Below are 19314 nucleotides of genomic sequence, written 5' to 3' on the forward strand. Positions count from 1 at the left end.
CTTACAATCCACAGCCGAAGCCAAGATGGCTCCATGCATAGGTAAAGACCACCCACGAGTGTGCACCAGAACACCACAGCAAAGCTCTGTGTAGAACTATCCTTGTGTGTGTCTGATTTAGCAGGAAATAATGAGCAACGCCCTTGTTGTAAAGAACACCTGTAAAGAACAGTTATATAAAAACCATGGTAACAGAGAGGCCTTATACAAATCCCTATATACAACGTCCTTAAACTGGGAATAGACATTTTACCTTTCTCAATGCTCCTTTAAATTAATTGTTTCTAAAAGGGAGTATACACTTGTTAAATCAATGTGTCTTGTTTTGTAAGCAAAAAAAAATATTTAAAGCCTCCAGCATGAGAGGATAATATTCTAACACATGGTATTAGCATTAGAGAAGCCATTCAAAGTATAAAAGGTACCATGGAAAAAAATATCAAGATACATGTTGGGGAAGATGACAAATAGCATTAAAGGCTGGCAAACTCAGCTGGAGATAAAGGGTACCTTACAGGTGAAAGGCTCAGACACATCTCTTTTCTTCTCAATGTTAATTAATCTTCTACGTGCTTTGCATAGATTGGGTTTTAATGACACTACTTCACAAGGAAAAAATCCAACACAGTTAAGAGATATTCTGAGATTATCTGAATGTCACAAAGCTGTATGTAAATCATATTGTTCTAACAGTTTCCTGTACTTTTCATTTAGTCTTCAGACATTACTTGAGGATAAGACAAAATTGCAACATTTGTACTGAGCTTTCTTCAGTGCTGCCACCAATGACAGCACACACTGATGCAGGTTCAGAGATGAACTGCTTTGTTCCACTGAAAGTGTAACAGAGCACAATGTTGTTTTAACAAGGAAAGAAAAAAAAGAAACCAAAACAATCCAACCAAAAATAGTTTAATTGAAAAATACACCGAACTTTGCCATGCGGCTTAAAACAACTATTGCTTTAATATTTTTAAAATATAATTAAGCTTAAATGAGAAAGAAAATACATTATCAGATTTTGAAGAAAAAATACAACATGTCAGTCTATGTTGCTTTTAATTCTGATCTGGAGAAGTTGAATAATACATCTTTAAAATTCTAACTGTAAGTATTGCAATATGCTTGTAATTAGGAAGGCATACAACAGAGATGAAATATAACCTCAAAGACCAAATGAGAATTTATACTCTGAAGTCATTTCATCTGCTAATCACTCCAGCTATCTGTACACTTGTTAAAATGATAAACTAATGGAGACCATTAAAAAATTCCATCTGAAGAAAATCCAGAGAAAGCCAGGCAGATCTAGTAAAGCACAATAGTCCCAAATGACTGAAAAATAACAGTTTTGTGCAACATTGAACATACTTCCCACTGCCATTTTCAAAACAATTTCCCACCTATTCTGGAAAGCATTACTAATGCTGAATTTTCTGGGACACACCCATAGCTATTGAACCAGCTTCTGTCGGGAAATGTGAATTGTTCAACAGGTTCAAAAGATCCCACTCTGTAATACTCATACAGCATTCATCCTTACAGCCATATGGCACTTCATTTTTTTTCAAGCATATTTTTACAAAGCAAACCCACTTCTCTTGAATTGGGATTTATTATATAAGCTGCAACAAAAGAAGTAATGAAGATTTGTCGTCTGCACAGTCAGCCTGAGCAATTCTACGTCACCAATGGTTCACCTTGGATTGCAGATGCAGCCCACAGAAGGGGCCAGTACAACCTGATCTCACTACAGACTTTGGCTGTTCAAACTGATTGATTGTGACTGACAATGACCATCCCTTGGCTTTTCCCCTCTGCTTCTATTAACTCATCTATTTCCGCAAGCTTTCCTTTGCCAAGGAGAGGAAAAGCCTATTAGCTGTGTAAAGTAGAGGATCTATTTCTTTTTAATCCTGGAAGTTGCTGCTACCTTATTCTGGCTGGTTTTGTTCTTGGTCTGTTTAACTGTTAAACAAAGGAAGCTCAGGTTTCCAGTTTTCTGAGATTTGGATATATTATCTATCTCTACACTTCTCTTCATTTATTGCTGTTTAACTTTAGACAACAAAATCAGTCTTCATTCTTGCTTGCTGCATATGAAATGTTCAAAGCAAGGCTGGATGGGGCTTTGAGCAACCTGATCTAGTGGAAGATGTCCTTGCCCATGGCACGGGTGAGTCTGTGTGTAACTAGATCTTTAAAGGTCCTTTCCAACTCAAACCATTCTGGTTTTTTATTTATGATGATTTGTCACTAATGCAGCTTCCCTTTGACAGTTTAGCTGATAAAACTACTACAAAAGAAGCTAAGTTATTCAAAATTATGTTTGTTATAAATTACCAGTATCATAACCTCACCATCATCAAAATCAAGATGCCATTTTGGCTTAACATAAAGGGTGTATGGTTATTTCCCTCCTCTATCAGCTAGGAGAAAATATTAAATTAAAACAGGATAAACTATGCATGCAAACTAGTCTGTTGCCATCAAACAGCTGGGCTGCTCCAACAGTGACAAAGAGGTCACTGTGTGAAAATACACAGCGATTACAGCAATAAAGGAAACAGCTGATAGAGGTTAGGTGGTGGAAACAAGAGGGCAGCCACAACAGAAAGAGAAGGTTGGAATGAAGACAGGAGCATGGGAGAAGCAGAGGAAGAGCCTGCCAAAAGGCATGGGGCTGGGACACAGCTACAGAACAAGGGGGAAGGGAAGGGAAAAGCCTTAGCACCAAAGCTGTCCATTATCACACTGCACCTTTAGTTTCTTATAACTCAGATGGACTCTATTTAGGCTGAACAGTCATTCAGGAGTGCTTTCAGAGAGGAGAAATTTCAGAGAGAAATACGCAGCTATTTCTGACACAGAACAAGAGTACATTTTTGGCCAAATTACTAAATTCTACTGACTTTTCTATGCAAGGCTGAAATATCTTTATGATTTAGAACAGAGGCTTGAAAATCTGCCCGGAAAGCGAAACAGTTGGAATGCACCTCTACCATTCTCCTACAACCTGCATAATTTTGGGCAAGTTCTAAGCATTTCAAAAAGGCAAATCCTATTTATATCTGTAGGTCACTACACTTCACAGCCACAGGTCTAAAAGATTCTTGCTTGCATTTAACATATATTAGCCTGGGGAAGAATACAGACTCCCACTGAAATTATGAGTTTGGATTGTAGAATACCAGGTCAAGCATAAAACTACTAAGACTATCAGCTGCTAGGGCTGAACAGCAAAGGAAGAAGCAGCAGGATAAACACCCACACAATAAAACTGGACACTGAGAGCCCCATAACTGGAGAAAGCAGACTGGGACAAAGATTAGATGTGTCTGGGAGGGAGGTGCAGAAAAGATGGAGAGGAAAATTTGGAACAAGTAAGGAGGCAGGGGGAAACTGACTGAGCAAGAAGACTAAAGTGGAGGAACGAAATGGAAGTAGTAACAAACACATGAAACCTATCTCCGAGAATGGAAGCAAGGGAAATATGCACTGATTGTTCAGGAAAAAGGAGCTAGAAGTACAGGATGAGGGTAAAGAGAGAACTACCTAAAGAGTGAGAGAGTGATATTAGAAATAGAACTACCAAACAGACTGTATGGTAGAAGAAATAAGCAAAACCAACATTGAAGCCCTGGAAAATAAGGACCAATACATGGATGAAAGCCTGTAGGCCCATGGAGCAGGGCATAGCTACATAGGAGAGGGTTCTCTAGAAGAGAATCAATACATTGCTAATTGATGTGGAAGTCCAAAGGGGAGACTCAGACTAGCCAGACAATGAGCATGAACCAAGCAAGACAACTGAGGAATGGAAACTAGGACTAATCAGAAGAATGAAACCAGAGCATACTCAAAAGAGGCAGGATTCGAAAAATTACATGTTAGTAGCAGTAAGGAAAAATATGTTAACAGGCAGAAAGTACAGCTTTTGAATGTGTGATCACCTTTTAGGAATGGATTCTTCCCAGGAAGTAGCCAGATACCAGTTGCTGATGGAAAGCAGAGAATAACACTTTTGTCTTTTCCTTTGTTTGTGTGTGTGTGCAACTTTTCACCTTTTTTTTTACCTAACAGCCTTATCTCAACCTGTGAGTTGTTTTCCATCTTATTCTCTCTGCCCTGTCCTGAAGAGGAGAGGAGATAGGGCAGCTTGGTGATTATCTGGTGCTCAGCCAAGGGCAATCCACCACACTGGTGCATACAACATGACCTGAAATAATTCTAGAATTACAGAGCTATAGGTCTATTTTGGTTTCCAATTGATTTAAATTTCTTGTATGTCCTTGAGATATGTAGATTTTCTCCAGAACAGAAAATATTGGCAATAGATTATGACTACTTAAATCTGATTCCTTTTTTTATTCTTGATAAGCCACAGACAGAGATGCAACTTGTTGTTAATAATTTAAAATAATTTCCCTCCTCCTGCATTCCAAACAGCCTTGTTTTCTCTGTTAACCCTTTCACTAACACTACCTTTAGCCTGATCTCAAAAGGAAAAAGAAGCTAACAAAATGCACAGTTTATTTGCATGTCCCTCCTCAAAATTCCCAGCACACACTCAACTTCTGAACCCACTGACTGGTCAGTGTTAACCAGACATACTAAAATCCCTTTAAGTTTTATGAAAATGAAAAGCTGCACAGTGGACAGAATGAGTGCTTCCATTCAGCTCTTGGACAGACAAGTGCAATTTGGTTGTCACCCAACAGCTGGACTGGCCAACCTGTGAGTGAATACACAGCAGACCCAGTCCTGCTTTCTAGCAGGACAAATGGGGAATGTGAAGCCTCCATGGACTGAGAAAAAGGAGAGTGACATGGTGAGAGCCAAATCCAGGAAAAGACTGGGCAAGGCACAGGGCAGGAAGAGGTAATGCAGTAAGTGGTTCCCAGCAAATACAGAAGAGTGGTGGAGTTACTGATGTGCACAACTAACAGGGACCCAAGTGACAGCCCTGCAGACCAGCCAGTTCCACCAATGTGAGTCTGCTTGCAGCCCACTCCATCTCTTATCAACGTGTCCTAGGCGTCACCCATCTGCGGCTGGACTGCCCTTCCTCTCACAGGGAAGATAAGAGGCAAATAGCAATGTCCAGAGGCAAAACCAGCTCAGTTACGCTTCTGGAAAGCAGAGAAGCTACCAGCCTGTTCCTGAAGACTCCACTAAATGACATCATGGCCACAGAGCAGCCAGTGGAGGATAAACACAAGCAAAGCATCTGCCATCTCACCTCCCTTCCACTCATTTTCCTTAAAGATCAACCACAGCTGTATCCAAGTATCACACTGATTATTTAACACTGATCAGACACTTGCCACTATAGTTTTAATTATATTCTATATTGTAGCAGTGTCACAAGGCACAGCGCACTGCTACACAGAGTTACATGTGCCAGCTCTTAACAAGTTACTCCAACCAGGAGCAGTACAGCAGCATTAATGCAGCACTGCCCAAACTAGGTTAGTCAGCAGAGGCTCCTTTGTGCTGCACTGAACTGAGCCATGTAAACATATCCTAAATGGGGAACAGAGCACAGTGTCTCTTGGGCGACATTATACTGTGTATAAATAACAAATAGGACTGCTATCCATCGATGGGCCCAAACATTTGTACTCTAATCTTCATTTTCATCTCCCCACAAACCAGATTCCATGGTCTTATTAGAATATCCCGCTTGCATTCAAATCTTTGTTACAACAAGCTTAATAGCCAGCCCTACAGCCATCCCACTAGTCTTGTATAGCAAGATCTATTCCACAGATCTCCGACTGCCACCAATAGCCAACATGGATACCGAATGAACTCACATGAACAAAGCTATGTTTTCTTAATAATAACAGTTGTATAAACATAAGGTCTTCTCAGTTAAAGGGAAACCAACATCAAAAAGCAGTAAAACACGGAACCCTAAACCCTTCTTTCTTTGAAGAAACACGTTTGAAGCGAGGTGTTTCTAGTTATGGGTGAATGAAATGAGAATTGAGCTGCAACAAACGGACATCCAGTCTGTATGAAAGACTAATTAGATCCATCTGAGAAGCTGTGTCTAAAACTGCTTCACATATTTCAAAGGAAAGCTCTTCTAGTCTATCTTTTGAGAAGACTACATCAAAACATTTAGTCACAGCTGACGCACATCTATCCATGACAGGAGCACTATTTTTCATAAGCCATAAAAGCTACATTTAAGTAATTTTAATAGCCTGGCTTACTTAAAAATTAAAGGAGGGGGGAAAAAGCAGCAAAGAAATTCACAGCTAAGAAAGGTACTCAAAACAGCAACGATTTTGTACCTCCTTATGCCAAAGCATCAAGAGATCCCCAAAAAAAGAGTCTTATACTGAATATGAAATGTGCTAAAATTTGCTCAGAGAATGGAACTAAAGCTGAAGCAGCATCCACGAGCTGCAGAGTTAACTATGGCTTTTGTGGTAATAAGCCAGGCTCTTAACACTATATTAGCATTCTTTTAAATGCAACTATTGCTTCTGCTGAACCAGCAGGAGGAGCTCACAACATTTTTTAATCTATTCATTCTACAAAATTTGGGAAGAGAGGTTGGGATGTTGGAGGCGTTTCTGGGCACAGGAAGGAGTTGGTTGGGTATTTTCTTTGCAGTTTTGTTGGATGAGAAATGACTGTAAAGAAGAGCATCCAAGTAATGTTCATGTAAGCACTGCTTTTAGAAATTAGAAAATCATTATATGAATATTGTGCAGCAGGATATCAAGTGCACATGGCACAAAAATAAACTGAAGCAGCACCCACGCCTCAAGGTGTTTTCAGTCTTACACCAAAAGAGCACAGGAAGACTAAAGGGTGACAGGATACATTAAATGCTGTATGCCAGAAACATGACCTTCTGAAGAAAGAAAATGGTATGTCATTGTTCTGTATTGTTACAGAGCTTCAATTTATAATTTAGTTTACTGCTCACTGGAATTTCTGGAACCACTGGATCATTACCCATGAAAGAACATAGTCTCTATTCTCATACCACAGGAATTCATGCTATGAAGCCACCTGTGGGGGTAAAACTCTTCATCAGGTCATTTAAAATTAATCATTGTAAAAACCTAACTCCTCTTCTGCCTACTAAGAGACATATTTTAAAGCAGTGAAGTCTGATTCTAACACAAGGAAAATATACATCCAAATAGACCATACCTGCTTTTAAAACATTTTGCATTTTATCATTTCAGACTTTTCATTGCATTTTCTTTTTAGAAATGTCTTGTCAGCTACATACCAGCACCAGACCATGCTATTGTGAGTTTTTAGCACAACTAGAAATCTCCCAAAACTACTATAACCAAGCTATTACACTGCTCTGACACAGAGGGAAGAGCATATTTAAAGCCACACAGTGAAGGCATTACTCAAGTAATTTTAATTCCCAAACCTATAGGTATTTTCTCTATCTGCTTATGGAGTACTGTGTGAACAAACTAATAGGAGATAAAAGGCCAAGCCAAAAATCTCTCTTTACAAGCAAATATGTACCATCACATACTTAGTGCTAAACTGGCACGGTATTTAAAAATCTGTACAATCCAGACACACTCTGCTTGTCCTCTGGCTTAGTACTAAAGCACACCTAAGTACATACAAATTTTATACAAGTATACTCAATATGTACCTGTAGTTCATGTAAAGGATCCCAGCACTAAAACTTTCTGAGACATTCAATGAGGCAGAGTGGAAATGCATACCAGAAACACTGAGTTCACAAGATACTGAGGCCAAGGCCACTTTCATTAAAAAACCACTCTGTCAGCAGTCACAGAAATGTAGCAATTAAAGCAGTTGCCACAGAGTCAAAACTCAGGGATCAATGCTCTCCTCAGATTGAAAGATTCAAGTGCAGAGTGCTTGCCTCCCAGGAGCACCTGTCCCCACCCCACCAGGACAGCACAGGGCAACCTCTACCCTTACAGTAAATCTGTCACTAGAGAAAAAGGAATGCAGGATCTGTAAAGCCAGAGACTCCATCAACAAGCAGGAGCATGACTACTATAGCCAGTGCTTTCCACGCACGGAAATAGGGGTTTTGCTCTCACCACAGCACTAGATGATGCAAACTGCATTGAAGGGACACTACACACAATACATCATACACAATCTCTGAACAAAGGGATTGAAAGTAGATACACAACAATATAGGTTTACAACAATGCAAACCACGTGGGAAAAGGCAGGGAAAGTTCTCTGCTTACAGCTGTAAGGATTATCTAACAGATCTTGCCCCACCCACTAGTGCCTTTAAACATGCACTTCCCTTTCATTCAAACTAAGGCTGGACATGGGAACAACAATACAGTTTATTTCAAATATATAACATGCAACAATATATACTTAAAACTAGTCTAAGCCAAAAGTCTTCCTCTACTGCTTCTAGGGATATATGTTAATTTGTATTACAACTGGCTGCCACTCTTACTGTTTTAATTCCTACAGGTATTTGCTTTCATCCCTATTAATACAGCACTCATATTTCTCTCATGTGACCAATTAGTTAGTATGTGCCTGAAGCATACCAGAAATGTGAAATACTAGTAATAATAATTATGGCATTTTATTGATTCTCTTAACAGGGTTAATAATTTTATAGTGATAGATGGGCAATGTTATTCTTCTACATGGACTACTGGAAAGACAGAAGTTAATATGCACTGAATTACTATCCCACTCCATTCACATTTGTGTTTAAGGAATTAAATGTGAACTAAGCTTGCTTACAGCAACTTTCTGTATCATTGCTCTGATTTTCCATTATACTATTCCTTGTTCCACTTGATGCTTTGCATACTTTTGTTTGATTTTTGGGTGGTATTCTTTCCTCCCCCCAAAAGTGAATTTACAACACAATGAAAATATTTCCTGAAGTAGTTTTCAAATAAACTTACCCATCAGCCATGAAATTTACAGTAAATAAATACACCAAAGTTCTCAAAATTAAATGCTTATTATGTTTGAATTTGAAGTCAAAGCTTAGCTAGATAAACATGAATTCACTAACTAAAGTAAAGCATTCACATAAACATGCACCTACTCTATACTGATCATATAGGATAAATTCAAATAATGATGACAGTAATGTTTTAGATTTTATTTTTATGCTGGCATTATATAATAGGTTTTCTCTTAGAAATGTTAAGAGGTACACAGGCTGATTTTCCACCCACACAGGTATCTAATAAATTCTTTACTTCTCAAGAAAAAGATAGGAGAAAAACACTGGGTATTTTTCTAAAAAATATTTAAAATATTTATTTCCAACTGGACTGAACAAGCTTCAAAAATTCTTCTCAATATTTCATATCTGTACTACGTTTATCTCTTCTTAAATTTGGATTTAGGAAGTCATCCAATGTTTTGTGAAAATGGTAGCCCATTTTAGTAACAACCTGAATTAAGGAATTCAGCTTTCTCTGTTCCTCTTATTCAGCATTTGACCTATGCAGGTCCCTCTGGAAATATATCGAATTTCCATTTGCCCAAAGTAACTTCTGAACTATGACACCTTATGCTTAAAAAAAATAAAAAATAAACAACTTCAATGATAAGAAGCTACTTTATAACTGAAAACATCTGGAAATTCTTTGACAACTAAACTGAGGAGAAGATGAGGCTAAGCAGTCTGGGAAGGTATGCATTTACTACAGAGATGAAGAATCCTAACAGGAAGGACTGTTTTCAAACATGAAAAAGGAGAATAACTACTTGCAGAGAAAACATGCAAATCATCAATAAAGAATTCTCAAGACAGAGTATTCCTACACTGTAGCAAATAATCAGAAAATGGATAATGGCAAAAATATTTTCCAGAATTAAGTTTATTGCATAGAATACAGTTACAAATTCCTCATTGAACTAAAATTAGGTTGGAAGGAGAGTTAGAACTAAATGGCCTTTAAGGTCCCTTCCAACTCAAACCATCCTATGAATAAACAATGCCACCATCACATGGAATTAGACCATCCTTGGTGGCTGACATCTGGTTTTGAAGGGCCATATTCATACACTGCAGGGAAACCACAGAGCTAACCAGGTTTCCTCAACAGTTCCTATTTGATTTTGTCTCTCCCACCCTTCAATACCCTGCAGAACAGCCGAGTTTTATAAAGGAAGAACAGACTCCAACCTTCAACAGCAAATCTCAATCAATGAAATCCTAAAGCAAACACATTTGATACTCAGAGTAGCAATTGAAAATGGCAAGAAGGGAAAGACTCCTGTTTGTAATTGAAGTAAACAAAAGATTCCAGAGTCTGGTGGTGGGATACTTCTGGGCTGCTTGTTGCTGTTTTGCATTGCTTGTTACTATCTTATGTAAAGGAAAGTATTCTTCCTTCAAATTATATTTCAGAAGCAATCTTCACTGCAAGATCTTTAAATCAATTGACAAGAGAAAAAAATTTAAGCATAAGAAGAACACTAATCAAAGCTAAGAATCTGACCATCTGTCCTCTGAAAAACTAAGTGGTATGCATGACAAGCAGTTAGTTTAAAGATTCTTCTAGCAATTAATATATAGAACAAAGAAAAAAAGAATAAATGACATTTACATCAATTTAGTTGTCAAGTTCTTTGTACACAAACAAGTAGGTCCCACCAAAGCTGCTAAATTTTATTTCTCAAGTCAGGTCATTGGAATCTTTTAATTGCAAAAGCACATGCTATGTTGACAAGGTATCACCAGAAACAACTGTCTGGTACTGAAAATTCTAGTACAATAGTTTTATATAAACTTAAGTACTAGTATATATGTTGCTGGCTTCAGAATAAAAACCAAGTTACTTCTTGCCCCAAAATATATCAAATTAGGATTCTGAGAACTTTTCAACCTCTACTGGAATCATAAAAATTAATATTTTTGTTTGCAGTGCTTCAGGCAAAGAGCATCGTTCACACTTGTGGACCACTCATCCTTAAATCCTTCAGTTTTGGGAAGCAAGGCAGCTGAAGTGGCCTAAAGCCAGCCCCCATCAAGGATCTCTGTTACAAACAAAGTAGTTAAAAACAGATGGTTTCAAAACTCAAAATTCTGAAAAATAAAGAGCAGCGAAGAGCAGTTAGCACTGCAGAATTCCTCAGGAATCTCCAGCCAAAGGAAGCTGATGAGAGCTGACCCGTAGCTCAAAGAGCTGCGCAGCAATGCGCCCCGAGCCGCGGCAGGGAGCGCGGCACAGCCGGGAGCGCACCCCGACCTGGGAGCTGGGACAGCAGCACAGCCACAGGGACAGAAAAGAGTCACTGCTGGAGGGGTCCCCGTGGTAAACAGAGTAACTCAGGATGCGAATGCCGCCGTGCAAAGCACGGTTTGCAGCCCAGTAAACTTCTGCAGGGGAATGTGAAGGTGGCCCTCCCACTGGGCTATCCAACTGCACCACAGGTTCAGCTATCTTCGCCACAAACCACAAAGGCAGGAGCCTCTGTCACACCAACTTAATAGCAAAAAACTAAATGCAGAAGTTCAAAAAGTGAGGCTTGTGTTTCTGACAGCAAAGTCAATAAAACAAGCTTTGAATTTCCCCTTTTTTTCCTGATGGTATGTTACACCTCCTGATCAGAAACAAGATTTCTCATTCCTAGTCTTGACTCTTCTTTGAAGTTTTAAGGCAGTTGGTTTCCCATTGTAAAGTTTTGAATAACAATTCAGATTTTTGACAGTGCTGTATTTACTATAAACTCTTATCTGCACCACAATCACCGGAGAACACCAGGAAAAAGAAAATTACTGATGAAGAATAACATGTCCTCTGCTCTTTAGCCAGTAACAATAAAAATAAGTTTAAATCTAAACAACCCTGCTATTAAAAAAGAGTTTCCCCACTTTTTACATGACTAAGCTCAGGTGCAATTTTTAATACACTTTATAGGTATTTTAATTGTAATACATAAATTTTAATACACTTTTATACCTTCACAGGTATATGGTTTAAGTGAAACAGACTTCTCCTGAAATCCACCTGATGTGATTTATTTCACCAGGTATTTTCCAGACACAACTAAGGAATTACATCTCCCCAAGTATACAGACATGGTTAAGGTGGAAACAAAATGCAAAAGCAATTGTCACAAATCCCTCTGACCCAGGCGTTTAGGCCCACAGCTGGTCCTAACCTGGCACTCCTAATTTTTCCCTAGTGCTTAGGTACCCACTCTCTGACACTGAGGGATGCTCCTGCCTCCCTGCCTAGCAGTAGAAGGTAAAAGCAGTAACTCACTGCAGGGACACAAAGATATGAGACAGAACTTTTACATTTCTTATTGTTTGAATAACAAACCAAATGATCAGAAATCAGACATCACATACACCTTGTCAAACTGGTTTATACTAGCTGTAATTCTCACACTGTTGCAAGACATCACAACTGTTAGCAGCTCCATTGAAAGTGAGGGACAGGCTTGGACTCAAGCAAATCTCTAAAAACGTATGCATAGGCAGATGTATGCTTGTGTAACTGGCTGTGCTAACCAGCTCCCTGGTTTAGAGAAGTCTAACCATGGGAATTAGATCTCTGAGCTCACAGCAGACAGGGCCTATGCAACACTCACAGCAACCAGCAGGCTATCCCCACAGCAGCAGGCAGCTCTTGTGCTGCAACAAAAAGGAGGAAAGGCTGAGGGCAATGACTGACCCTGGGAAGGGCTATGTCTGTCCCACAATCCAGTGCCAGCCCAACTCTAAACTGGGCTGAAATCTGACAGAGGTGTTCTGTTCTTTGAATGGGCTGCATCCAAGCTCACACGATATCTGTTAGGACTGTTATGAATATTTTAAAAACTGCATGAAGACTTGGCCTTGGCTTCTGAAACAGCAATTCAACAAGTAGGGTGTGTTACTGCCATTCTAAGAAAATCTGCCTTATTAAGGCTCTTTTGAAACCTTTTGCCTAAGAGTCAACAAATACTATACAAGTCAACTGCCTATTTAAAAAAAAAATAAAAATCTCATTTTGGTTGTGGAATCACCATTAACAGACATAAATAGCAGTTCTCCTTATAAATTTATCTTCTTAATACTTCAACCAGCTTGTGTCTTGCCTTTATTCTGTTGAACAGCTGAATTACCAAACCCAGCATTACTGTTCTTCTACTGTCATGGTCTATCCTTCTGCCTTTCATGCTGACAACATTAAGTGCTTAAGCAATTACCTTAGAACATTTGTAAAAAACAAAAGTTTATACACATTCATCTGAAGTGAATAAGCACATCCTGAAACACTAGCATTTTACTATGACCACATACAGTTCGAGCAGAGAGTGCTGAATAATGTTATTCCAGGATGATTGCTTATTCTATTGGCTTGGATCTTTGATTTGTTTCTCTAAACACTAGCTTAAGGTAATGCAATTTTTGTCAATATTGCATTTGTTTTCTTGCTCTCATATATTTATAATGGAGTATATGCTCCATTATAAGATGCTACTTCCAAACAAGACACTAAACAGAATAATTCAGAAACTAATTTAATAAACAAATACATACGAAAATGTTCCACAGGCAAGAGGCCTGAGAAAAATCTTAGTACACTATCTGAATCTTTTCAACTCTGCACTATTTAACTGTCAGGGTCCTGTTTGGTAATTAACAGCAATGCCTACTAAAGACAAACCACACATCTATCCTTAGTCAACAAAAACAGAATTTTAGCAGGCATCAAGGATAATATATGCACAAGGACTCAATGCACTGAATTTCTTAGGAAATGAGCAAAACTTACAGAAAATGATGAGCCATGCTTTGAAACTGCAACTGGGTAAATTCCATCTCCTAGATGCACAGAGAGCTCCCAGCTACTTCTCTTTGATTTAGCAATAGGAATTCTAAAAAAGAAACAGACAGAAGAAAAATTTTTAACAGATATTTCATGCTTCTCCCAAGTTAACCAGAAGCACTTTCCTCATAGGATGGTCCTGAAGGATATAAAATATCATTAATCTATAGACACAGTTGGAGAGCACACTTAAAAAAAATATATACTAAATACATTTTTTCTGTCAAACAGCATATAAGGAGAAAATACACTCTTACTTTCTTTCTAGATTTGCCTTGACACACTGGGTATGCTGATAAAGTTAGAGGAGGCCCTTGAATGCAGCCAGCACTTGCTGCAGAATTAGCTCAAACAGGATGAAAAGCAGATGAGAAAGTGGGTTGGCAGGAGAATAGCAACAGTGATAACTGGAGCAGTCTTTTCAAGGGCAAAATATAATCATTATTTCTTTAATCTCATTCTCAGTAAACCTTAATTAAAAGCCAATTACAGACAAAAGATTCAGCCAAACAAGTAATACAAGTAATTTTATAACTAATACACATTTTTAAGTACTCATCCACAGAGCCCTTCCAGCATACTGAAAAAATAATGATGTATCATCACAGCCCACATGGAGGATTATACCGATTCCTGCAGCATTTTGTGGCTGCACCATTTATCAAGTAACACAGGAAACCTGAATCTTTTCAACTTAAAAAAGCACACACCTGGCAGCAAAGGAATGAGAACTGAGCCTCCATTCTTCAAAATTCAGAGTGAAACATGCAATTTTCAGCTATTTCATTTAAATGTATATTCATTCTCCATTTCCTCATTCTAACTTCTTGAGTCTCTTCCAACTTTGCCATAAGAACTGGTGTCCAAAAGTACACTACAACTTTCCTAATGAGTGGGTACCATATATTACCATGAGCACGCACCACGTGGCCTAAAGGGAAGACAGGAAGGTGTGGTTTCAACTCTATTAAAACAAAACCACATTTTGGTATAGCTTTTCTTCCACATTGACTCTTACTTATTTAGATTTTTCTGTAAGAAATTTGTAGGGATAATAATTTTATCACCTTTACATCTCTTTTAAGGATCATTTCTGCTGTAACAATCTATAGTACATTATAGCACTTATTACACCTTTTATCGCATCCTGCAATCTTAAAACCTGTGAACACATTATGCCACGGGGATCCTCCAGAGGATTCAGGTGGCCAGTGAACCACATGTCCCCATAGGGAATGCTCAAGTTTCCTGTGGAATCAACAGGGAGAAGCACCTGTGAGGCCTCTAGAAGCCACAGGAGGAGCAATTATCTGTCCAAGCCAAGGATAACATGCTTGCCATGTTGAAATGCTTGCCAAGGATTCCAACAATTATTTTAAGAACTTTAGGTTTTTAGATACCTGGAACTTAAGAAAGCACAAGTTCAAGTACTTAATGAGGCAAGTAGCTTTCAAAACTTGTGCCTTGCCATGTGCCTGAAAAGGGGAAATGAAAATGCTAAATATATCAGACACAAATAGATGCATACTAATCCTTAGTTACTTCTAGATGCAAGCCAAGTAAGGCCTACATTAAATTTCACCAATTATCTTACCTCTACCACTACCCTAAAAGTTCACAAGACAGATATTGCAAATAAGCTGTTCCTGTGCTAACGATGCCAAGTGTCACCTTTCACATTTAATATAGTGGCAATTGTAAAAACAATAAATCTGAGGAATTATCTATGGTTTATTGGGAGCAATGTCATTTCTCAGCAACTCGTATTGGAATTCCTGTATGTCACCAAACATTTAGACTGGCTGATAGGAAATGTGACAGACACAGGAGTTCCTGAAGAAGAGGAAGAGGAATTTCCTGCACAGGTAGCAGGCAGCAAGCTGAGAGATGTTTTCATTGCACTTCCTGGTATCAGAGCACCAGTAAGGAAGAATACAGACAGCACCTGGTTAAGTTCTCCATGACACTCCACTGCAACAACCAATAGGATTTAGTGGTTTATAGCTACTTCATATTTCTTACATTAGAACTAGGATCACATCACAAACTCAGCTTAGTAGAACTGCTTCACTGGTGACATGAGACTCCTTATAGCCTTGCTGGCACAGCCCTGCTTCATATTGCATTTGACTGGAAGTGACCTCATGAATCTGGCTGCTGGCCATCAAAGGAAAGACAGTCTTGTTCTCCAGCAGGGATTATTTTTGTTCAGCCCTGTCTTGCTGAGCTTTGTCAAGTGTATCTCCAAACAGGATGCATGCCTCTTGAAAGGCATGACTATCATCACTGCTTTGCCTAGGTTTCAAACAGCCACATAATTCCTCTCTCTGCAACACCAATGGCCAGGAGGGCAAGGTCCAGAGCTGCATCAAATATACAGCAAGTTGTACTTCCCTCCTGGAACTGCTAGATCCCTTTGCACAGAGACATTTTTCAGCTTTCCTAATCAGCTTTGCCTGTGGTTTTTTAACTATAACTGACACTAGCTAGGACATATACTTATGTGAGCTCATGGCAATCCTACTTCTTCATTAAACCAAATTCCTTTCAAAGAAATTATCTTGTAGTAGACTCCATTTTGATAGGATTTGTGGGTAGGGAACATTCATATAAATAAGGATTATGAAATCCAGAAATTAGGATCAAAGTCTAAGTTTGTTAAATATGAAAACGAAGTTTCTCGCATCCATGAACTACTTTAGAAATGCAGACGTTTCTACCAGGCTAGGAAACAAGATTTGTTGTGGGATTTTCTGTTGTTTTGTGATGTTTGGGGTTTTTTAAATGCGAGACATCCGAGTGCATGGGAAATTATATTTGTTCTTGGCCAAGGTTGCTCCCTTAGCTGAGAAGACTTTAAAGTCCTCCCAAAGAAAGCATCTGAACTCTGAATATATTTCACACTAGTTCACAGAAAACTACCAAACTTCTGGCTACTCTCAAAATACAGAACTTTTTAAATTCTACATAATGGGCTGAAATCCAACATACTCTATTCACAGAAAAAAAGGATAATCCCACTGAAAATAAAAATACTATCATTTTTGCCATCATAGAAACCACAAAGAAAACATAAAGCACTTCCCTTCCAACCCTAGATTCAGAGTACACACAGTATGTCTTTCCTAGGGTTCAACATGTCCTCCCTTTCCTCTCCCAGTTTTGGCAAACGACATATCATCCAATAAAATTACTTCATTTGCCTATAGAGATCACTGGCTGCAGGAAGAAACACAAGTTTCATGGCAAGATGAGTGCCAGGTGGATGGGAAGCAGGGCCATGGAGAACTGTGAGCTGCTGATCCTTGCCAGGAGCATTGCACACAAAGGGACAGAGAGAGCAAAAGCAGCATGACAGCCACAACAGGAGATGGGTGGAGAAGGGGGTTATAAACTCCTTCCACACTAAAATGGGCAGTTCTGAACCTCTCCACTCCAAATTGCCTTCTAAGGGGAAGCATCACAAGCATAGGAACACAGCTGAAGACTGACGGCCTGGCTTTAAGTCATAAAGGCTTTACTCCAAAGCACCAATTACAAAAACATGTAAGCAACACAAGAAAAACAGCACCATTTGCCTGCTTAGTTATTTACTTTCAAGCTCTACTGCTACTTGTTTAACTAGAGATGATGTGTGCGTAGAAATGTATTATGTCCCTTTTACCCCCAAATGCCATGTGTGGGAGAGGAAGACACTTGAGAATAACACAGCAATCAAAGCTCCTGGTTTCATTGCATGTTTTCAGTGAGGAAAGCAGACAACTGCTAAAAATTTTGGGTCAACACATACTTACTGTGCTCATGGAACACATTAATTAAACTATTATCTATTCTAGTCAAAAACAAGTAATGAAATAAAATATACACTCACAAAAGCAAATCTAGTAAAAACTCTGCCCTGGTCATTTTGATTGTCACCAATCAATGAGATAGAAGGAACTCAATAAAAACTACAATTTTCTGCAGTTTGTGGCAAATAAACTTCCCTCTCCCTATTATCACTGATGATGTAAATGAGTTAGGATGTCACCAACTCCTAAAGGATCAGAAAATTGAGTATAGTTTTTTATACTTCCAATTCAAAATATGTCTTCTAATGCTGAGGTGGAAAACATTTACCAATTTCTCTTCACTTCTGATATTTTTGCTGCATAATACTTTATGTAAACAGAGAAATCCCAAACTATCATAACAAATCCTCCTGTTTGAAAGATTACAAGCGTTTGAAAACCACATTATATGACACTCCATAAAGCTGTGTTTCAATTGTGCAATTACCTATTCACCAGTTAAATAAAAGTGAAATATTGACTTAAAACAATGTTAATGGTCAAAGAATCATTAAGAAATCCTTCATCATAACTTTCACAGCAGGTGGCCTGTAAAATGATCAAGAATAATGTGCTGGATTCTGTAGCCACCAAGGTCAGTTTCTGCATACAAATCTTGCAAAGGGAGAAAAAAAGACCTTCAGAAAGTGGGCCATTCATCTGAACCAAGTTCAGAGAATTTCCAGCACTGTGAAAAGATATGTTATGCAAGCACATAGATGTATTCAGTGGGGGTAGACTGAACCAGCTACATGGAGACTACAAAGGAGCCCTCCCATGGCTCATGAATAAGTCGAGGAAATGATCAGAAAAAAATGCAGAGATGTTTAGACAGATGGCCCACTTAAAATGCCTGGGACAGGGCATAAGCAATTTTAATGAAACTTTAGATCTACCATATAAATTGTTTCTTATTTTCCCTGCCCTCCCCCCACCCCTCCCAAAAAAAAAAAAAAAATCAAGAAAGGCAAATAGAAATTCAACAACTCAAACAAGAGCCTAACTTGCTATGAAAAAAAACCCTAAAAAAAACCCCAAACCACCAAAAAATTAAAAAACAAAAAGGGAAGTAAATCCCACACTTTTAAGCATTTTTAGTTTAATAAGTTCATACGCAAAAAATACCCTTCAGAGAACCTTCAACTATCAGATGAATATAAAAGCAGGGAATGGATAGATTAAAAGAATTCTAAACAGAAGTGTACTGCCAAACAAAACACAAATCTAAGCCTTAGCATCTGAGTACTTTCAACACTTTCCAACATAAAAGTTCATCATCACACAGAAAAGATAAAAGCAGCACTTTCACAGGATTATTTTAAGAACCAAAAATTATGTGCAAGGAACCTAAGAATCTGGGAATATTTTATTCAGTAATTTGAAGTATTTTCTGTATCTATTCACACACATTTTCTATGTATATTCAGACTGGTCCATCTATACATATCATGTTCCTTTTTACATTAAAATAGGTTTTCTTCTTCCTGCTTTATATGTGCATACATATATGTGCTCCCCTTTCACTGTGAATATGAAAATATACCATCATTAGACCAAATTATAGTTCTTCATATATCATACAAAATAATAACCTCTACTAGCCTGTGTGCCAGTTGATCAGACAAAGGCTGAAAGAATTACTCAACAGTTATATCAAAAAGGTTTTACATTACATTTTCTTACATATC

General features: G+C 38.4%; 1 protein-coding gene across 1 annotated transcript in view; it reads right to left on the bottom strand.

Moving 5' to 3' along the window:
• PCCA (propionyl-CoA carboxylase subunit alpha) overlaps window positions 1-19314 on the bottom strand; it is a 270748-nt gene that overhangs the window by 92400 nt on the left and 159034 nt on the right. Inside the window, exon 19 of the mRNA XM_058044919.1 lies at window positions 13743-13845. Coding sequence (XP_057900902.1) covers window positions 13743-13845 — 103 coding nt within the window. The remainder of the gene's footprint in view (window positions 1-13742; window positions 13846-19314) is intronic.

The sequence above is a fragment of the Melospiza georgiana genome, chromosome 2, assembly GCF_028018845.1.
Source record: "Melospiza georgiana isolate bMelGeo1 chromosome 2, bMelGeo1.pri, whole genome shotgun sequence".
NCBI classification, from domain to species: domain Eukaryota; kingdom Metazoa; phylum Chordata; class Aves; order Passeriformes; family Passerellidae; genus Melospiza; species Melospiza georgiana.